Source organism: Cicer arietinum, chromosome 6 (genome assembly GCF_000331145.2).
Source record: "Cicer arietinum cultivar CDC Frontier isolate Library 1 chromosome 6, Cicar.CDCFrontier_v2.0, whole genome shotgun sequence".
Classification (NCBI taxonomy): domain Eukaryota; kingdom Viridiplantae; phylum Streptophyta; class Magnoliopsida; order Fabales; family Fabaceae; genus Cicer; species Cicer arietinum.
The window spans coordinates 413493-437092 of record NC_021165.2 but is presented as its reverse complement, the minus strand read 5'-3'; the positions used below and the strand labels follow the sequence as shown (position 1 = coordinate 437092).

General features: G+C 28.1%; 3 protein-coding genes across 3 annotated transcripts in view; 1 reads left to right on the top strand and 2 right to left on the bottom strand.

The window, feature by feature from the left end:
• The window catches only part of LOC101497966 (nicastrin), an 8709-nt gene extending 2346 nt beyond the window's left edge, over positions 1 to 6363 (bottom strand). Inside the window, exons 1-13 of the mRNA XM_004503060.4 lie at positions 6138 to 6363; positions 5954 to 6067; positions 5728 to 5842; positions 5333 to 5415; positions 5127 to 5203; positions 4604 to 4681; positions 3502 to 3573; positions 3333 to 3406; positions 2631 to 2763; positions 2441 to 2512; positions 1084 to 1203; positions 845 to 916; positions 565 to 705 (exon numbers count right to left, since the gene is read on the bottom strand). Of these exons, the coding sequence (XP_004503117.1) occupies positions 565 to 705; positions 845 to 916; positions 1084 to 1203; positions 2441 to 2512; positions 2631 to 2763; positions 3333 to 3406; positions 3502 to 3573; positions 4604 to 4681; positions 5127 to 5203; positions 5333 to 5415; positions 5728 to 5842; positions 5954 to 6067; positions 6138 to 6195 (1209 nt within the window). The 5' untranslated portion in view covers positions 6196 to 6363. The remainder of the gene's footprint in view (positions 1 to 564; positions 706 to 844; positions 917 to 1083; positions 1204 to 2440; positions 2513 to 2630; positions 2764 to 3332; positions 3407 to 3501; positions 3574 to 4603; positions 4682 to 5126; positions 5204 to 5332; positions 5416 to 5727; positions 5843 to 5953; positions 6068 to 6137) is intronic.
• A 3288-nt stretch (positions 6364 to 9651) lies between these two features.
• On the top strand, positions 9652 to 10939 carry LOC101494077 (agamous-like MADS-box protein AGL80). The gene has a single exon (XM_004503134.3). The coding sequence runs from the start codon at positions 9720 to 9722 to the stop codon at positions 10428 to 10430; it is 711 nt and encodes a 236-aa protein (XP_004503191.3). The 5' UTR covers positions 9652 to 9719; the 3' UTR covers positions 10431 to 10939.
• Positions 10940 to 11358: 419 nt separating this feature from the next.
• On the bottom strand, positions 11359 to 12938 carry LOC101497632 (U-box domain-containing protein 21). The gene has a single exon (XM_004503059.4). It carries the CDS (start codon positions 12793 to 12795, stop codon positions 11488 to 11490), a length of 1308 nt encoding a protein of 435 aa, XP_004503116.1. The 5' UTR covers positions 12796 to 12938; the 3' UTR covers positions 11359 to 11487.
• Positions 12939 to 23600: the final 10662 nt, after the last annotated feature.

Sequence of the window (23600 nt, the reverse complement as noted above, 5' to 3'; positions counted from 1 at the left end):
AGAAAACAATTAAATGCAATATATGTCAATACCAATTACGAAATTCAACATAGTACATTAACACATGCATTCAATTATGCATTGACAACAAGGTTCAGTCAATACAAATAATATGATTCAACATGGCACATCAATAATTCGGTCAAATGCACCTGTTGTGCACAACTTACTGATGTAGCTGCAAAGTTTTTTTTTTTTTTTTTTGGCTTTTTATAGCATGTTAGTGCGATGTACCCATGATAGCACCCCTACCATTTAATATGGAGTTAATACATCGATACTATTCCAAATGCAATGTTCACAGATATAATAGAATACAAGATTGTATTGAACGTCTATACAAAATATCCAGAAAGGACTATCTGTGTGCTTTATATATCAAATTGATCTCAAGAAAATGTGTGAAAGTGTGAATAAATCACCACAACCTTCCCTTCAATAAGGACTTCACTAATGAACTTTATAAAGTCCAAAGTTTAATAAGTTGATTTTTAAGAAACTACTATTACTTGTAAATTGCATATATTCTAGTAAGCACTGTGTGAAAAGTGAACTATCCAGAACCTTATTCAAAAAGGTCATTAAAGATGACGGAGGTATCCCAGGATTTGAGACACTTGCAGAGGCGATCCTTATGTCTTCCGATAGCAGTGACTCTTGTGCATGTTTCAGGGCAACCATTATCTGATTTGTGGCAGAAGGATCCTGCAATGATGCGGTGTTAGTCATAAGCATATTTGGCACAATACTATAATTCTGATGATGCAAAAAACTATATAACACAATATCCTTTTAAAATTGCAAAAGGGCATTAGTGTGCACATGTTTAAATGATTCATCTCACCCCTTCTGCATGAGCAAAAAAGCTTTTAGCACCTTGACTAAGGCCCTTTCCAACAGAACCAATTTCAAGGACCTGTGAAACACCCCACCACAGAAGCATAAGTTAGGTTGTTAGTAAATAAATTAATTTAAGAGGAGGCATTTATATACAATCTGGCTTATAAATTTAAAAACTATGCATCTGGTCACCCTCCAATACTACTACTCAGTGGTAATAAATACTAAGAGCATAAAGAGTACCTTTTCAATTAATGAGTGATCAAGGCCATGAACAGCATCTGAGTGCTCATCAAGTTCTACCAAAAATCTCCTACTTCCAAGATAACCCCATGCCTCTCCAGTGAAAACTACAAAAACAAGCTGCATTGAGTTTATGAAATTATCAGCAATAAAGTACAGAGAAGCAACGTGTCAGTAAACTACTTGGTTCTTGAGTATTATAAGCCCGCTTATTCATTTTATTTTTTTAAATAAATAACACTTCCCTAAATAAAATAAAAAATTCATCATAACCAGTAGTTTTTTGAAGAAAAAAAGATAAAAAGCTAATATTTTTAGTGCTTCTCTACAAAAGCTAGGAAGAGTAGCTTTTGAATAACAGTTATATGCCTATATCATAAGTGTTTTCTTGTCATTTTTTATTTTCAAAGCTTATCAAAATACATCCTATACAAAGGTTTTAGAAAGAAACCCGATAATTATTGTATAAACAAGTATGGGAAATGCTAACATGTTCCCTTAGGGCACTAGTTAGTGTACTAAAGATAGAAATTTTGTATTGACAATTGTGCATTTTCCTTTCGTGAAAATTGTGCATTCCATTTTTTTAAGATATAATTACTATTTGTGGAATCTTAACATGTGCCCTGCCCTAAGGGCACATGTTAGCATGACCCAACAAATATATGGAGTAAGGGCAACTTGCACCAATTAATCCAAAGGAACAGCTAACTGTAGGTTTGAAAGCACAAAGCACCAAACAATAGAAACTGTAACAAGAGTACATATTCTAATAATGATAGCCCAATACATTTGTGCTTTTCTAAAAAGGAGAACCACGAGAAAGGGGGGAAGAACCGCCAGAAGTTCACTATGTAGAAACGAAAAAAGGGGAGTGCACAAGGTTTCCTACCATTGAATTGGTGCAATTATTGCATTCCAAAGAAAACATTTAATCCACAATCTCATCACAAGAAACTGGAAAGGATGGTAGATAATTATTTCACAAGCCTCAAGAAGATATAATGATTAAGAAACATCGACCAACCAGGATACTTTTGCCCATAAAGAGATCTTCAAGGTATATTAAACCAGAAAAACACAGGGAAACTTATAATAAGTCAAATACAAACATATCTGAGATATCTTTTCTCTCTTCTAACTAACTTTCCCTCCAAGTTGGTGTGTACAAGTTACTTCCTCTCCTAAAGTGGGAATTGGCCCGCGCAGCCAGAACATTAAAGCCTTATTGAGTCGCTTCCTATTACTAATTGAGTCCAAGAGCCTAGCAGTTATGAACTGTCCACCTTTTCAAAAAAAAGTTATGAACAGTCCATAAACTGAGATCCAAAAACATTTTTGATTATTTTGTACCCACCTGCTTACTAAAGTCACTAAGACCGTCCAAACGAGAAAGTGCATCAGCTGCTGCCAGTAATGCAATTAAACCCTGTAAAGTAGTCAATGTATTAGACTATATTCTGATTTTGGAACAAAAATTATAAATAAAACACTTAATTTGGCAAGAGAAAAAAACAGCATACTGTAGTAAATGCAGTTGCACTTACAGAAATAGGGGAATCTGCACCGAGACTTTTATCCCGGAAAAAGGAAGCAGAATCCATAGAGGCTACTGTCAATATAATAGGCTTAGACGGTTTCAAGGAAGAACTGTTGATTGGGGGAAGAGACGACCAAACACTGTCTTCCATATGAAAATACACAAAGTTAACATCGACCATAACAATGCAAAGATTTTAAATTTTTCATCAAAATGAGAAGGGGCTGATAATATATTCTTAATCTAGATCCAGGACAACCCATTTCTACTATGAGAACCATGTGATGCAACATTCAAAAGGACATTTAGCCCCATGTTTTCCCTCGGTATATAAACACCCATAACCCATTCCTTATGGCAAATACAATCTAGTATTTTACATATGGCGATTTATTCTGTATATACAAAAGGATTAATTTTGAGACTCAGATTTTGTGGAAGGAATCTGGAAATTTTATGCATGTTCACTCTCTCGCACGACCGACCTTGTATCTAGTTTTGCAGCAACACGCGGTTTACAGTTACGAATTTCATTCAATACTACCATATCATAAACCTGCATGTACAAATCATATTCACAATTTTTTCCCCTGGAGACCTGCTCTAAACTGGGGGAAGCCACCTTTGACCCCATGTTCATTCCTACCCAAAAAAAGTCACATCCACAAATTGTTGCAGAGTTTATAGAGTAGAATCTAAGAAACTTCACCTGTATCCACCTAAAGGGAGGCAGGTTCCTTCTCTCAAACAAGAGTCTGAGTCGTGCGTTCCAGATTTCATTGTCTAATCCAAGATAATCAAAAAAGAAAAAAAAATAATGAGACATTTTTCTTCATATGCCAGAAAGTAACAATTCTTTACAATAATCTGGATCATACCTGCATCACCAGATCAAACTCAGCCACATTAGAAGTATAAGCTTTCTTTTTGTTCTCACTCTTTAATACAAACTGTACAAACAGGAAGGAGAATTAATCTTCCTAATGATCATATAAACAATAATAAGATTCGTATCAGGGCACTATCAATTACTGTTAATTAAATTAATAGTATCAGTGAAAAATATGTACATTGTGTAGTCTAGCTCTAGCCAAAAAAAAATATCGACCAATAATATAATATAATAAAAGTATACCAACAATCAAGTCTTATCCACTAGGTATGGTTGGCTACATGAATCGGCAACCACAAAACTTTTTTCCCACTAGGTGGGTCTGTTTATATACATCAAATTACATGATTATGCCCTATCATAAATCATGTCTAAAGACAAATTATTTCATCAGAATACTTCCTTAAGGTTTTGCCTGAGTTTTCTTAGATATCCTCTACCTCTTAACAATTGAATTCCTCTAATTTGATCTACTCTCTGTACTGGGATATTATAAGTCTTCTCCACACGTGTCTAAGCCACCTAAGCCGAATTCTATCATCTTTTCCATAATAGTTGTTACCCAAACTTTTCCTCGAATGTATTCCTTCAATATTACTTCACCTTGATTGTCCACTCATCCATTGTGAAATTCTCATCCTTAAAACGTCAAATTTATTTTATTATTGTCTCTTTACCCATCGACATTCAATACTATACAACATTACAGATTTTATAGTTGTGCAGTAAAATTGTGTTGCTCAAACTTGAGAAGGTGCTTTTCAACCACAAATAGCATGCAAAGCACTCCATTTCATCTATCCCACTTAAATCCTATGATTTATTCTCTATTTTCCAATTATTTTGTATGATCACCCAAGATACAAACCTTGTGATTTGCTATGATCCCCAATTTTCGCCATTAAGTTTGAATTTGTGTGCCTTCTGCTTAACTTGCATTTCATACCCTTCTTTCTATTTAAACCGAAGAACTGTGTATCCAAAGTTTGTCTCCGCAAATCTAACAACAATCTCAAAATGCAATATAGTCCATCACTAGTATCTTGTGTCGCAAGTTTAAAAAAGAACATGAAAATACTATGCAATACCTCTTGAAGAGTCTTTGTGCCACTTTCTGTGAGTAAAAACACAGGAAAACCATAGGATTTCCACATAATACCAGAACCCTGTAGATGTTGAAGCAAAAAGAAAGCACAAATAAATTAACCATTCTAAGTAATTGATTGTTTTATCTCAAAACTAATATAGCATTATATCCAAAAGATAATTGGTTATATTCAAACAATATATCTTCTAATACATCTAATATAATATATAATATATACTTCTGATCGTAATCCAAGACATACTTCACCTATTAATTTGTCTTTCTTATCATATCTCACATGTCACTGAATACCGACAATTTTTCAATGTAAATCCACATAAGTAAAGAACTTCATAGACCCCAAAAAGAATCTATTAGTTAAAAATTACTTTCTATAAAAAATAATTGAATCAGAATTGGAAAATAATTAGCGGAAACAAGAAAAGAAAAGGACAAATAAATGATGTTGACATGAGATTTAAATATCCCCAGAGACTGAAAGAAAAAGTAAATCCATATCGTACACTTGGATTCCATTCATAGCTTATATTATGGTAAGAAGCAAATTCAGCTTGTGGAAACTTTTGATCTGGTGAGAATCCTACATATGATTAAAGAAAAAAACTGTTATTGTGGGAGCAGCTTTAAAAGCAAACACTTCTCCATCTTTTTCTTTAGGATAAAAACACTTCCCTATCTTTGTTTAAAGCAAACCAATAATAGTATTTACCATTTAACTTCTTCTGTGGATCAATAACTGATTCAACTAGTACACCACCAACTTTACTTGCAAAACTTGAATCAGCTGATAATCTGAAAGGGAAAAATCACATTCAGGAAAGTTAAAAAAATATCACAAATCATAAATGAATATGCAGTGTTAACGATCATGCCACTAAACAATGACCAATTCATGTTTAGAATCACATTACAAACATACATTTGGGTAAACAAACCTACCTCTGTCCTAAAATATTTCTAACATTCTTTAGGTCCAAACCTACATTTGCAGCTTTTCAACTGAAATATGAACATAAAGCTTCCACTAATTGTAATTTAACTAAGATGCAATAAAATTTAGCAACTCCTAATTCTTAAAACAGAAATGTTGAAATATGACGATACCTGTTAAAGAGAGTTGGAAATTCATCCAATGACACCAATATAGCAGATGGTTCAGACACATCATCAACATTTTCAAACCTTACTATTGGAGCCACAACCTTATCTCGACCAGGATCTAAGAAATTAAAACAACAAAAAAGAAAGAAACAACACATCAAATTTGCAATTAATCACTAAAAACACAATGAATCGTGAAAATGGGATAGAAGCTAAAATTGAGACTGACTTGAACAACCGATTGTTCCAGAAAGATTTAGCAGCCGAACACAAGGAAATGCATCGACGTCAGTGTACATAGTGTTCTGAAGATCGGGAACCGATTCCATGGAGCTGGATTGTACTGTGAAACGCAAAAAAGTGAGAAATGGCAGTGAATCGAAAATTGAAGTCAACGTGTAAGGTGATTTTACCAGAGATGGAAAAGAGAAGGTGAGAAGCGAAGAAGAGGAAGAAGAAGGTTGGCGCCATGGATGAATAAACCCTAGTGAGAGAGTGTTCTATTCCGTCTTTGTTCTTATTAGCTTAGTTGGTATGATTCTGAAATTGCATGATGATTATGTGATTTCATTGAGATCAAGCGCATCCATTAAGTTCTCAAACGTGGACTGCTTTGGTTACGAGGTTGGGTTCACTTCTTTGCCAAAACTACCAATTCAATATTGAAAAATAATTTGTAAAACATTTAATTTAATAACAATAATAATAATAATCAATTTGTCTCATGGTAATTGTCGCATTAATAAAAAAAATATCTTTAAATAAATTTTATTTTTTATTTTTAATATAATTTATTTTTTTATTAATTTTATTTTTTAATTAATACTATATGTATTACTCTCAATTTATCATTATTTTACTTTGCATTTATAATCGTTTGAATTAATCACACTTTACAATAATAGATGAGTAGAATTGTAATGAATGTAATAGACATATATCATTTTTAAATAGAAAATCAACACAAATTATCAATGAACAATTATGTTACGGTAAAGTTACACTGAAGATGTAAGATTATAACATCAATCAATTTTTCTAGAGAATTTTTACAGCACATAGTGAATGTTGATTATTTTAATGATAATTTATACAAAAATTAATATACTATTTATATAAATAACAAAATTATGTTTTTCTTATGAATTGATTTTTCTAAAAATTAAAAACAAAATATAGTTATTTGATCCATAAAAATGATCATTAATTGATTGATTTATACAAACAAATGTATCAAAAACTTTTGATTTGTGAATATACCATAGAATTTTCATAGTTTCTATTAACTGAAAGTATAAAATTGGTTTAAATTGACTATGTATGGTCTATTTTTCTCTAAATATAAATAAAATATTTTAACAATATTTAGATATATTATTTTTAATATTGTAAATATTATATTGTTTTTATTTTATTAATTTAGATGTTGTAAGTTTGTTTATATATTTATCTTTTTTAATTTAAACAACTTTGAATTGTATCGTTCTCAATCAATGTCATTATTACCAATTTGAATGAATGAATATTTTAGAGGTGTTTAAGGTGTGTTGAAGTATTGAAAAGAATATATTATAGTTATTTGAAGTGTAATACGGGTGTCGGAGAAGTGTCAGACACTACGACACATCTGATTTTAGAGGTATTTGTATTTTATAAGTCACATATTTTTATAACATAAAATATTTAGAAGCGCAAATATGTGAGTCTTTATCGTTGTTATATTTTGAAATTATAAAATTTTTATTGTTATATTTTCCTAAATTTAAAGTTGTGTTTTTTAAAGACAAATCAATAGAATAACTCACATTTTAGTAAGGGCAGCTACATATTTATCTCCTACTTTCACATTTGCATTAATAATTCTGATTACATTCAACTCATTATTATTAATCAATTATGTGAATTTATACATGTAATAAGAAAAGATAAAAAATAAATTACAAATTTAAAATAATCTATTGCTTACAATAAAATTTTAATATTGATATTTTTTGGTGAAATAATATTTATTTATTTATTTATTTACTTTTAAGTTCAATTATAGTGTTGGTTGGTCTCCTTATTTTTCAATTGCCCACAAAAATTATCTCTCATTTTCTAAATTCAATATTTTTGTCTTTTATATTCATATTTGGAACAAAAAGTAATTACTAAATATACATTACAAATCAATTTTCACGATTCTTCAGATTTTTTGCCATGTCAATAAAAATATATTATATTTATAATTTTTTTATTAGTAAAATGAGTGACTGAGATCAAAACAAAATTATAAAAAGATGAATAAATTCTTTCGACGAGTGAAAATAAAATACCAAAAATGGTAATACGTCTTACATTCATTTGCCGCATAAGAATGGTAGTGAATAATGAAATTTAATTGTGACAAAATATAATTTCCATATCACATTAGAATATCGTAATTAATAACCACACTACTCTAAGATATTTTGTCAATTCTCAATCATAGTTTTTTTTTGGTTCAATAATCTCAACCACGGTTGTCACAAACATAACGCAACAGGATATTCATGGGCAGTGATTAATGGAAGATGTTTTGAGAAGAAAAAAAAGTAAATCTCCCTCGATCTCTTTTAATCATATCTATTTTTTTTTTTTTAATTTGATTAAAAAAAATTAGATTTGTATAAAAATTTACATGCATGATTTACTTGATATAAACTTTCGATTTAACGAAAAAAATTGAAAAAAAGATAAAATTAAAATAAATAGAAATGATTAATAAAAATTTAGATTATCTAAACTCAATATTATCTACCAAAAATATCAACAAAATAAAATTTAATTTATTTTCTGTATTTTTGTTACTGATAATAGTAAATATTGAATATTTTTTACGATAAAATGTAAAATGTTAGTATAATGTTCATAAACAATAAAATTATGTTTTTTTCTTATGAAATGATCTTTCTTAAAATATAAAAAACTAAAAAATAACTATTTAATTCATAAAAAAATTATTAATTTATTGGCTCAGAGAGAAAATATATCATAACACTTCAATCTATAAATGTAACATAGAAGCTCAAAAAAAAAATATTTCCTCTATTCTACAATGAGTGAGTCTTTTTAATATTTTACACATATTATAAAAATTGAATAAATAGAAGAGAAAACAATACTTTTATTAAATTAATCTTATTAATTACTGACTTATTTACCATGGACATTAATGCAAAGTGAATGAGATAATACAAGTAGTATTAGTTAGATAATATAATTGGAAAAAAAAATTAGTATTACTTTAAAAATTGAAAGATAATTTTCTTGTAAAGGAATTTTCGTGTATATATTTAAAAATTTAGTTGAATTTAACTCAATTTAAATTTAAATTAATATGTGAAATGATGACTATCGTTATATTATTTTATTCAATTCAACGTGAAATTCACTCAATAATACTTATGTCTATCATTATCTTATAAGCACATTATTTTATTTTATTCAATGTGAGACTCATTCAATAGCAGCGTCCTAACCTGATAAATTTTAAATAGACTTCGATATTATTTTAAAATTTGAATTGATGAAACTCAACTCCTGCAAAATTAGTTTATAACATGTACTTACCGAAATATTATTAAACCTTGAGAGCCTTAAGATCTATTATTTGTGGTTGTGGAGGACTATTGCGAGACTTAATTATTCTGATAGTCAAAATTAAATATCACATATTTTTGAGTATTCATTCTTTAAAAGCAATTAATTGTAGACAAATGTATGTATAACACATATAAGAGAAAAATATTATTTTGATTCTCCATGGATATGAAAGACATTTGGACATCTCCAATTTATAACATATTTTATTACATTTAAGATTCATATCTCTAATTCATTACACATATATTTGGCCTTGAATGTCTCATGTTAATGCTTCCAGCAATGACTTACTATCAAAAAATAAATTTGCTCATCTCAAATCAATATATATAAAGAAGAGATTGTTCTTTCAATTCATTTGCATCACCACCATGACTAGAAAAAAGGTGAAATTGGCATTCATAATCAATGACTCTGCGAGGAAGGCGACATTCAAGAAAAGGAAGAAAGGTCTGATGAAAAAGGTTAGTGAACTTAGCACCCTTTGTGGCATTGATGCTTGTGCTATAATTTATAGTCCTTATGATCCTCAACCAGAAGTTTGGCCAGCTCCATTAGGAGTCCAAAAGGTGCTTTCCAAGTTCAGAAGAATGCCTGAATTGGAACAAAGCAAGAAGATGGTGAATCAAGAGAGTTTTTTGAGGCAGAGGATCCAAAAGGCCAAAGAGCATTTGACAAAACAAAGAAAAGATAATAGAGAAAAAGAAATGACTCAACTCATGTTTCAATATCTTAGTGCTGATAAAGTTATGCACAATATAAACATGGTTGATTTGAATGATATGGCATGGATGATTGATCAATATTTGAAAGATATCAATAGAAGGGTTGAAGTGTTGACCAAGAATGCTCAAGGTCAACCACAAATGGTAGCACCACAAGTGGTGACTAATGTTGTAGCCAAGGTGGAAGATAATAATGGACAAGGGAGTCATGGCCATGTTTTGGATATGAATTTGGATGTCATGCAAAAGCAAAATTGGTTTATGAATTTGATGAATAATGGTGGTGGAGATGAGGCACCTCCTATGGGAGATGTCAATCACCAAAATGGGTTTTGGCCAAGCCCATTTTTCCATTGATGAGTTATGTGCTTGTTACCATCTTTGGTTGTGATTGCCATTGGGGTTTAATATGCTTTTATGACACGAAAATAAGTGGCCATGGATGATTCTATGGTTTATGATTTATATGTTTATTTCTTTGTTTCACCACTTTAGATCTATCTTGTGTATAAAAATGTTTGATTTTAATAAGTGTTGTTCAGTTGAATAAACATCGATTTAGAGTGGCTTTGTTATTTGACATTTACTTGTTTATTAATTTTTTATTTTCCTCAATAATTAACTAGAAAATTCCTTCAGTTATTATAGATATATTGATTGATATCTTAACGAGTAAAAAAAACTTGATTGATATCTTGATTTTTCTTTGTGTGAATTACTACAACTATTTATTTTGACCATTTTTTAAATTATAATATAAGTACAAAATATTTATGAGCTTTAAATAATTACTTACATTAACGCATAAGTAATGTGAGTTTTTCTCCCACCCAACAAGATTTTTGACATCATTTTTAGATTTTTTAATGGGCTAAAATTTGCATAGCTCTAGCCCATTTTAGCTTCATGGTTGAAATTTTTTTTTACAGTAGTAAAGTTCAAGAAGATTTTTCTCCCTCTTAGTGTTCTCCGATACACATCAGGATTAATTAATCTATTTGTTCTCCGATATACATTTGAATTAATTAATTCAGACATGTATTTTAACAAATAATAATAATACGTTTAGATTGTCAAAATTGTAAAATTGGACATGAATCTCACTTACAACTCACCCAATTAAAATTGGATAGGAACAGTTTGAAAGTGATTTCTTAAAATTATGTTGTTCAATTTTGGATAAAATAACAATGAGAGAACAATTTTGGTCAAAGAAAGAATCAAGAAACAATTTTGGTCAAAAACAAAAATCAGAAACAATTTTAGCCAAGAATGAAAATAAATGTTTGAACAAAAAAATCCTAAGCACTTTATTAATGTGTGTATCTTTGTACATCAAAGAATTGAGTCTCTACAATGAATCTACCCTCTACAATGAATCTCCTTCTCATAAATCAATTTTCAGAAGTGCTTCTTAGTTCTTAAGATACTTGAAATCCAATGAAGAATCAACACACTCAGCTTTGCTTTTATAACCATTCAACAATTTCAACAATTCAGTAGTATTCTCCTTTGTATTTTCCTCACAGCCAACTTGCAACATAACCAACAATTTCTGAAAAGCACCAAGTTGAAGTGCCTCAATCAAAATCCCCTCTTCTTTCTTCTCACACATTTTTCTAACAATACCAACAGCAAAACTAGAAGCCAAAGGTGACACCCTCAAAATTTTCTTAACCACAAGAGGCAAAGTTAAAGCATTCATTTTAACAACCTCTTTTCCTTTTTTGCAATCACATAAACAATTCAAAACACCAAGTGCTTTCTCAATTACCCCTCTTTCTCCATCAACAATTGTTTCAAGCAAAAATGAAACCAAACCCAATTCAACTAACTTCTCACTAATTTCAACTCTGTTTTTACACGATGAAACCAAGTTGAATATTGTTGATAAACATGCTTTTGTAGCACTTAACCCAATTGGTTCCTTAATAATCTTAACTAAACCTTCAACAACACCTTCAATTGTTGCTAACTCATCAACACACAAAACTTCTTCAAGCAAAAAAACAGAATTTTGTCTTGCACCTAAATCTTTACCATCTAGAAACCAAACCAAACAACGTAAAGAAGCTTGATTTCCAAAACACAATTTTGTTTCACCAAAATGGGTTTTATTTATCATCATCATAATCTCCAAAATCTCCTCCAAAATAACCACATGTTTCTCAATAGAAACACTTGAAAAAGAATCAAAAACCGTTGCAAAAACAGAACAAGCTCCATTTCCAACTATACACCTTTTATTCCTCTCACTCTCTCTCCACCAAACCTTAATCTTTCCGACAAACTCCAAACACTTTTTCTCATCACCACGCTGTGAAGCCGACAACAACCTCGTACAAACCTCGGAAACCTCGTAGCTCGAAATTGGTATACGAGGAGTTGGGATTCTTTCAATCCCGTAAGAACTGTTTTCAACGCACCAATTCTGAATCATTTTACGAATGGTGTGGTTGGGTGTGATTTCAAAGGTTGTGAGATTCTGATTTGTAACTGGGCAAGTTTTGTTACCAGATTCGATCCATTTCTCGATGCTTGTTCTGTCGTAGGTGATTCCGGTCGGTAAAGTAACTGGATCTTTCATTAAGTCTAGACTCACCGGACACCGGAAATGGGTCGGGATTGTAATCTCCTCCACCGGTAAATCGCCGCCGGGAAGTTGTTGTTTTGCCTTGTGGGTACGGCGGAACATGTTTCTTTTTGTCCATGACAAAACCATTTTTATTTTATTTTGTAATAAAATAGAAATATAAGTTTTCTTTTTGTTTTATAAAATTGGTGTTTGTTTTGTGTTTTTTGATTTGGAATTGGGAAGTGAATGATGCTATATTATGTGATGAAGAGAAGGTTGAGTGGTTGTGTTTTATATGAGAAGGAGATGAGTCATAAATAGAGAAGTGGGTGTGAAACGCGGGTCAAAGCTAGGTAACATTGAGTAGTTGAAGAAGGAATATTGATTAATTATTCAATATTCAAATCAAAGAACGACCAAGTATAAAGTATAAAGTATTTTATTGTTTTATTTTTTGGGAGGAGGGGTTGTAGTGTATAGGTGAATAGGGATTAAGGGTTACTATTTGAATGTTGACCGTTGAATGTTTCAATATTTGGAGGTAGAGGCTTAAAGAATAGTTGAAGGAGGAGGACTATGAGTTGTGAATGATCAATAGACAATTAAGTTATTTATTAGGATTAGAATAATGATTCTCTCACGGTTGTGACTGAGAAATTAAAGTTATTATTATAGTAATAAGTAGTATACTAAAATTGTCAAAATAATAAAGTAGGAATACTAAATTACTAATACCTTATGGTCTCTACTATAAAAAAAAAAATCAGCTTATGGTCTTAAGTGGTGAGTGCCGGCTAGCATGGACTTTCTTGTTTAGAATTGAGTAAATAGTAAATTTAATGTTTTTTAAATGGCAAGGACAATTCAACTTAATCTTTTAAATTTATATAAAAAATAATATAAAGTAGTCTAAAAATATAAAGAGCTGGTCTATCTTCTATAAAGTCGTGAATTTGACTTATGTTGTCGATATGAGAAACTATTTGCTAGGTGATAAGTATATTTGTAAGTATTCTTTATTTAGATGAATTCGATAGTTCAACTCTATAATTATAGTGTAAAATTTCTTTATTCGGATGAGTTATAGAGTCCAACTCTATAATTGTGGTACAAAAAGTATAAATAAAAAAGTTAAATTGTCTTATATGTTTTTAATTTTAAGAGGTTAAATTACTATTTTATAAATTTAAAAAATTAAAGTCATCAATCATTACAATTTCAAAAACTAAAATATTCATCAACTTATTTAGAATAAAAAATATTATCTCTTAATTTTGTCTTTAAAATATTAGTAATTAATTCCTCGCTAGTTTATCTATGGACTTTATAAATATATAAATAGCAGTAAAATGATTACTTCATCCATTCTAAAATAAGAGTATTTTAGCATATAAAAAACTCCAAAATGATGAATTTTTATTTTTTTCAATTTGACATTTGTTATTGTCTTTTTTCCTAATTCTATCTAAAAATTAATATTGTCCACCGCTTTTAAGTCATTGTATTCCATTTAACATTTGTGACAATGATTAATAGGCAATAGTAAATAATGACACTTTTGTAAAATTACTATATTCTTTCATTCATTTGATGGGAATGGAGGGGGTTGATACCTAAAAGGTGGAGGTGGATAAGAAGATTTGTACAGAGAGTTGGTGTTTTTATTTGTTGTTTTTTTTACTAAAATGAATTTCTTTGTTGTCGTACAATAAACAGTTAATTCTACTATAATTAACTCATAATTGTGAGGTTTTGAATTTAAATTCAATACAAGTTGACTGTTAATTATGAAGTTATAAGAGTTTTATATTAAAGTTCCTTTAAATATTATATATTATTCTTGTTGATTTCATGGGATTTTTTCTTCCCTAAGCCTTAATAATAATAATAATAAAATAAATAAATAATTTGTTTCAGTTACATTATATTAATAATTTGTGTTAATAATGTTTTCAATGATATGTAAGTCATTAAAATAAATATATTTATAGTTATTTATTTGAAAAAAAAATAGGTTTATCATAAAAATAGGTTTTTAAATTTTATTTTATAAAAATTAATTGATTTTTTTCTTATAAAAATGTATTAATAATCATATATATATAATATTAAGAAATTAATTTTTATTAGAAAAAAGGATAAATAGTTCACCTTAGGAAAACCAACTTTTAAGTCTTTGTATCAAGTAAAAAATATGTAGTATTTGTAGATAGGTCAACCCAATTTTGTGATAATATTTCAAATCTAGCTGAGGTAGACTATTTTTAACAAACTATTATTTTACAATGAAAATATTGTATTTATAAGTATATCAAACTTATTTTAATTAGAACCAAAACTTACATATAAATATGATGTGTTATTTCACCATCACTCTACATCGAGTGTACTTATAATATTAATACAATTAAGAAAAAATTATAATCAATAATAGGTGTGTACACCTAAAAATATAAGTTTTTAATTGAGAATGACAAACAATCGAATATAAGGTGTTGAATTTTTGTTTATAAAGTATACATAATCGAAACTATTGTAGGTGAAAAAATAGCTAACCGAGGATAACATAGTTGAATTTTTCTCAGATGCACCTAATCTTTTTATTTTTATTTTTATAATTCCAAGTCAATAACAATCCAAATGTTGTGTTGATTGATAATTCAATATTCTAAAACTGATTTCTCTTTAGTTTTGGACTTAACAAAGTAAAAAAATAAATGATGAGCACGAGATGACTATTTTTCAAAAACTACATTGAAGAGATAAAAAAAATGTTTGCAAGTAACAAAAGAGTTGCAAATTATGGAATGTTAGGCGAGCATGGTAGATCGCGATCTCAGATGCGATGACACAAGTATAAGTTAAGGCATAATTTTAAGTTGGCCACCATCATGGGTGATAAGGATTTAAACTTTAACATTCAATCTATAATATTTATTGTAGGTATCATTCTAAACACATATCAATCAAAATCTATCTTTACTTATACTTTATCTTTACTTAAGTTTGTAGTCCTCAAAATTATCGTTATTAGACTTAACACTCTTTAAAATAGTTAAAACATCCACAATCGAAAAAAAAGTTTTTTTTTTTAGTGTAATCATTTGTAAAAAAGAGAATAATTGTTGAGGGTTGTTAGTCGAATACCTCATATAACTTTCAAATTCGGGGTGGGTAGATAGTTCAACGAATTTAAATTTACTCACCCTAAATTTGAAAGTTACATGAGGTGTTCGACTAACAACCCTCAACCATTATTCTCTTTTTTACAAATGATTAAACTAAGAAAAAAAAAAACTTTTTGAGAGTTAAAGAATTGAAGAATCTAAATTTAAATTTGAATGAAAAAAAATACTAACATAATAATTAATTATTAACTTTGATCGTTTAAAAAAAAAACTTATTTGAAAGTAAATATGAAATGATAGATTGAACCTAAACAACAATTAAAATTGAGAAATTTATGACCTATTTGATTCCTCATTTAAAATTGATTTTAATTTTTAAAAATAAAAACAAGATTATTTTAATTTTGATTTGAAATATATGTGATTTTTCTTTTGTGGATTGATAACTTTTGATAAAAAATATATTCATTCGCCTGTTTATCATGTTATTATACAATAGTTAACCTTTTTTTTGGAGCATACACTTGAAATTTCACTGTTTTTAAAAGTAATCACCAAACAATTAAAGGTTAAGTTCGTTACTATGAGTAATTGTGAGGTGCGGTCTTATGCGCGTGAAGGCACAGCCTTGTATCCGTGTAGACTGTGGAGTTGTCCACACGCCTCTTTTCAGTTTTCACCATTCGCGTAATACTATTTTCTTTTGCACAAGCGTAGAGTAGAGTCGTACTTGTTTGCATCACTAATGAAAATAGTAACACTTGAATAGTAACAAAATGTCAAACAATAGGGCAAAAGAAAACATAAAAAGATAAAGTTCAAAATAAACAAATGTGCTTTTAAATATGTATTTACTAAAAAAAAAATTCCCAAAAGTTGTATTTGTAATTGTAACGTGTAGTACAAAATAAATTAAGAACAAACCATGTAAACAGAAAAAAAAATGCAGAAGCATCATTTGTGATACTTTTGCTTAAACATACTTTTGAGATAAAATTAAATTTGCAAGTGTAATTTTAATTAACAAAAAGTCAAAATATTTTTATTATAAATTAGGTTTAGGCTGAGAAATAAAAAACCAAATATGTATTACTAGTGGTGGCACATGTAAATATATACTTCCTCCGTCTCACAACGAGTCTTGGTTAATACTTTTGCACACATACTAATAGATTTAATAATTAAAAAAAAAGAGAGAACTAATTTTTACTAATTATCAATCTTAACTATTGATGTATTTTTCACTATTATCGATATAAAGTACAATACTATTTAAAAAATTATATATATAGTAATTATTGAAGAATAATATGAAAAAAATAACTACAATTGTATTGAAAAAAGCTTTTCAAAATACAAATATTTTCAAAAAATTCAACAAAACACAAATATGTACTAAAAAAATAAAGATAAATGAGGATCCTTACTAATTAAACAAAAGTCCAAACCCTTATATGTTGTCTCTAACTAGAGAAAGAGGGATAGAGAGTTTGATAGTTTGACCGGTCGATAGTTTGACCCATCGAAATTTTTTATTTAAAATATTCACAAAATTAGTATTAAAATTGTAAAAAAATAAATAAATATAAAGATAATTTTAGAAAATCATAGTATGTAACCATTGAGTCCATTAAAAATCTAAAAATTATCATTTCAAATATTCATATTTTATTATCTAAAAACTTATAATAAGTCAGCATAACATGAAGAAAAAAAAGTTCATGGATTTACCAACTTACAAATTATTAGAAATATGAGATTAAAACATGAAATTAAAGTGATTAATTTAAATGAATTTTACTTTCTATTCTATAGAGGAGAAAATTGAAAAATAAAATATGACACATCTTATCTATTCATTAAAATCACAATGACATATCAGATTGCGAAACTAAACGAATTCTAAAATTTAGAAGTTAGTAAAATGAGTAAATCAATGAGTAATATTATGATTACATATGATTGATCATTTATGTGTATATAATATCAATTATAGATTTATTTATCAATGATTGATAATTACCCATTTTATTTTTTAAAGTGACTTACTCACTTTAGAGAAGTGTAATCCATAGTAATTAGATTTATTTGCAATTTTATTTCTTCTATTTTATTAATTTTTTAGTTTTGATCTCCTTGTTTATAAATACGCAATTTCGGTCCTCTAATATTTATAATTTTTAAATTTAGGCCAATTTTTTTAAAGAACATTGATAAAGTAAATTTAATCTAATGTAACGGTGGTTGGGATTCCACGTCAGATTAAAATAACTATTATAAATAAAATATTAAAATAAATATTATTTACACATTCGTTAGTAATTTTTTTTATTTTTTTTACTCAAACATAATTGTTATATTATTTTCATTATTTTTTTTTGAAATAGAATACATATATTATTATTTTAAAATATATATCATCTTGTTTTTGACTAAAAAAATATACATGATCTTGGAGCCTACCATTATCCAGTCCAACATGTGTTTATATTCAACCTCTAATTATACAAACGAGATATTTTATAAGGAATTGAGCATTTAGCTTTTACCACCTTATAAGATATATAAATCAAATAATGCGGTCAACAAGTGATAGACCTTCATATATAAACTTGCTTACAACCTCTCCTCTCTCAATGAAAAAGATATATTTTCACGACTTCAACTCCACTAACACTCGAGAGCTTCCGGCTTGTTCATATGCTAAATTGACATCTTCAATTCTTCGTACCCACTAACACATAAATTAAGTGTACTGAATTGCTAGTTATACGTGTTATTAATTTTCACAAGGTTAGTTAAACATACAAATTCGGAAGTTAAGAGACTGAGTACTCTGGGAAAATATTTTTTGTTTTTATTTCTTATATTGTGTGTCCACTTTAATTTAATGAGACATTCTTGAAGCAAACAATTATTAAGAAGATAAGATGAAATGTCACTTAATAAAAAAGTATTTCCAAAAATAATGAAAACATAATTTTTGATATTTTTATTATTTCTAAAAATGTAGATAACTAAAAAATTGTGATTAAAAATTATGGTCCATATTTTAAAAGTCGTCAGTTTTAACTTCTCCCTCTGATTTTTTTACTATAAAATAATAACATGATATGCTTTCAATAACGTGACATATGATATGATGGCGTAGAATGATTAACACAAATGAAATTAGAATAAAACGCTGTAAAAACTTAGCTTTCAATTTCAAATTTTTTCTATATTTTTAATTTAATTAATGACATATGAATAATTAATACAGTTAGATTATTCTATATAATAGAATTGTAAGTCTTGTGATTTAAAATATGTAAAAACGTCATTGTTTACTTCAAAAATATGAAGAAAAGATCAAAACTGTCGACTTTTAAAATAAGAGGGTCAATTATGTGAGTATGTAATAATAGAGGGACAAAAACTGCAATTAAGACAATATTATTTTTATTTGATAGAGCGGATATCAAATGACTACTATTCGTGTATGTAAATACCCATTGCCATCTCTACACACTTCATCCAACTTATTTTGGGATAGTCCTTTTCGAGAAATCAACCATTTCAATCAAAACATAAATGTTAGAAGCATAATTTTAAAGGTGTTGGTGTGTTAAGTGTGAGTAAAAATTTCACATTGAATGAAAAAGTATATGTTGTACGACATATAAAATGACACATATATCTAACCCTCAAGATTTTGGGGTGAAGATGTTGCGCTAACTACTAGCGTGATTGCTCTTAGTCTAATGTCATGATTCCCCAAACCCAACTCACAACTCAATAATGATATTAGAATCGAGGTTTCGATCTACGGAGAGATTTTTGGTGTTCAAAAAGCTTATACTTGAGAGGGAGCAATCACACTTGATGAGAGAGATTATTGATATGTCAAGTGTGAGTAAAAGTCTCACATTGGATTGAAAAGTAAATGTTGAATAACATATACGTGAGATGAGCTATATACCCAATATCTTAAGGTTTTGAGTGAAGATATGATATCCAATCCACTTGTGTGGTTGCTCTTAGTCTAATGTTATCCCTCAGAATCCCCTCGTGACCCACAATGATATTAGAGTTGAGGTTCTATTCCAAGGAGAGATTGTTGGTGTTGAAAATGCTTCAGGAGGGAGAAACAATCACACTTGAAGGGAGAAATTGCTAGTGTGTCAAGTAAGAATCTTACATTAGATGAAAAAGTGAGTGTTGAACAACATAAAAGTGAAATAAATGACTAACAATACAAATAAAATATAATTTAAGAATCAATTAAAAAAATTTAAGACAATTTCTAAAATGAATCAAACTTGACCACTTATTCTTTTGTGAATAAATTTTGTTGAACTAGAGATCAAAGAGACACCTGGATAAGATAATATATCAAGGTTGTATTTGTGAAGTTTTTTCAATATTTAATTTCATGATAACTCTATGGTCTAGTTAGTGATAAAACATGTGCTTAGGCCTTAATGAGCTTATTAGTAGGTAGCCTCAACCTACGAGAACTTTTTAAGTACAAAACCTATAGAAAATATAATGTACTTTTGATATGAGGAGTTATGTATTATTTCTCCACTCTCTTCCACTTTATCTATGAAAAACTAATCCCTTTAAATAAGTGCTTAAGCCACCAATAAACCATTAAAATATTGTTTAACTTCGGCTGTTTCATTTCGGTCTAAAAGTATGATGCAGCATCCAATTGTGTGTGTATATATATATATATGCACCCTGCCTTGTCAGTCCATTACACAAGTGCTTCCTTCCTTCCATATTGTTTCTATATTTTAGGGACATTTTAGTATTTTACTTTCTATATTCTAATTTTTTATTTTTAAAATTTATATTCGAAATGAAAGACACTTTTTTAGGAATGAAATAAAAGACGTGTAATAAACTACGGGGAGAAAAGCTGAAATACTAAATATATTTTTACAAATAATGAAAAAATGTTATAGTATCTTCAAAAAATTTGTTGGATCCATTTTCAAAAATACTAAGAGAAAATAGTTAGAGAAACAAATGGAAATGAAAACATCAAACGTGTGAATTCCTTATTCTTAGGCCAATACAACGTTGAAGCTTGAAATACTACAATTGGCGAATCCTACCACCAAATACAGTTCATGTAACCCTCTTCTCCCCCTTCCTCACAACAAAAACAATTTGTTAGTTAAAGTAACTGATCACTTGTTAGTTAAATAAAAACAATTTGTTAATTAATTGGAAGATTTATTCAATCTGATCCATACATTAATTGGAACATAAATGTTAAATAGATTAAATAAGTTTTTTTTCTCCATAAATTTTGAAATTTCTTTTTTGTAAAAATAAATTACATTCTTTATTCTTTATAAAATTATCTTTTTATATGAGTGAAAATTTGAAGTTGATGATTCTCAAATGTTATTGTAAAAGAAAAAATATTGTTAGAGTTCCTGCAATTAAAAAATATTTTAAAAGATAATTCTTTTTATATCTCTCATAAAAAATTAGTAGAAAAATGAAAATGTAAAAAATCAATAGAAAAATGAAAATAACCAACGTCTTTTCAATTTCTTATTTGTCTATTCTAAATTTCAGGAACCTATAAATATTGTAGAAATTTACTACTTCATTAGATCTTAATCCTATGTGATGGCTCAAATTGTTGTCCTTTTCCACGAAAGAATCACACATGGTCAAATTCTTGTCAATAATATGGAGCTTTGCTATGTAAAATTATTCGAAACTAGAGTGGTCAAAATCTAGGAAAAGGATTATACCCAGCAGTGGTATTTGTTAGGAAAATAAACTACTCATCACATGCTTTTCATGCATCAATCAACACAATATTTCCAAGCCACACCAATTATTGAATTGATGAAAATATTAATCTTGATCTGGTCTTAATCAATCTGACGATGTATGTTTATATTTTTGTTTTGATTGTTTTCAGGGGAAAAAAATTCTATAGTAATATATTAGTATGATATTCGGTTGAGACACAATTAAATTAAACCGATCAAAAATTATTTTAGGTAGGGTTAGAATTATGTTTTTTTAGATTAAATAATATTCGTGGTCCCTTAAAGACGTTTTAGTCTTTCTTTATTATTTATTTAATTATTTTAATTTTAAATGATAATTTGATTTTTTATGTTTTAAAATATCAACGATATTATCATTTTTTTTTAAATTCATCAAAAATTTCAAACAAAACCCATAAAATTAATTATATTCTTCAATATAATACAAATTCATCAAATTCGTAACTTAAATCTTCAAATAAACTCATATTTTCATCTCTAACAACATCAAATAAAAAAAAAATTAAAATATGAGTTTATTTGAAGATTTGAGTTACGAATTTGATGAATTTGTATTATATTGAAGAATATAATTAATTTTATGGGTTTTGTTTGAAAATTTTAATGAACTTTTTGAATTTTTATAATAAAAAGGATAACATTGTTGACATTTTAAAACATAAAAAAAAATCAAATTTTTACTTAAAATTAAAATAAATGAACAAATTGAGAAGAAAAAAAGAAGATAAATTACTAAAACTTTAACTGAAATTAAATTAAGGAATAACGTGTGGTATTTAACATTTTTTTTGTTTATTAATGGGTTGAGTCTAGCGGAATAAATTAGCTAGACTTTAACGTGGCGAATCCAAGTTTAAATTTTTGTTGAGAGAGATATTCATATTTATTGTCCAACTAAAATTAGCTCCGATGGAAGGATCCTATATAGAAAAAAATAAATTATGTATTTTTTTTGTAAAATGTTGGAACTATGTGTTTATGTAGGTTTATATTTGACATTTGATACCTATGTTTGGTAATTAGTAGACTCATGTTTAAAAGTCACTTGAAAATCTAATGGCAATAATGAAAAATATAATGGTCTATGCACCTAAGACAATGATATGATTAATATTAGTTCAGTAAATTGAGTTTTAAAAACACATTTATTTTCTCATATTTTTATTAAATTAATATTCATTAAATTATAGTTTCAACTATAAAAACTAAAATAATCATTAATTTATCCTTCTAAGAAGTGTCGGCAATCTTCATTTAAGTTTTAAACGATTTTTCTACGTTGATAAATTTTCTTAAGATGCATATAAAAGGTCCCGTATTTGGATGAGGAAAATACTCTGAAAATACTATGTCAATCTTACCTTAAAACTGACTCAACCGACCTAGCCAAGGTAAGGAAAAAGATATATTAATTAATTATTTATGGTCTATTGTGGTTGGGAAAAAATGAAGTAATAACATATACTATAGTTTATGCTGGAAGTGATAGATGAAACCAACTATGTTTGTATGAAACTAGTACAAGCCGACCCAATGCATTATGGAGTTATCTATTCTAGAGCACTTTTGAAGTGGGGAACCAGAGAGAATCTTAGGTGGGGAATGAATAATAATGACTAAAATAACTGTTTGCTTTATACTCATATACTATGTTCAATCAACCAACTTTTTATACATGTAACAGAAGCAGATGTTTGCTTTCATTAAAAATCTACCCAAAAATAATCAATAAAAATGGTGGTATAATACAATACAACAGACAGTGAAAAGAATAGCATATTTTATCATATCCCCTCACATTATTTCTATATATTTTTACTGTTATTATTAATAGAGTTTAAGCAAACATTAAAATGTTCATCCGTCAGTTTTTAAAAGTTTAAATAAAGAGTAAAAATAAATGAAAAAAGGATACATCAAAACTTCTTATTATATATATATATATATATATATATATATATATATATATATATATATATATATAATATATAAATATATATATATCTTTATTTTTTTATAT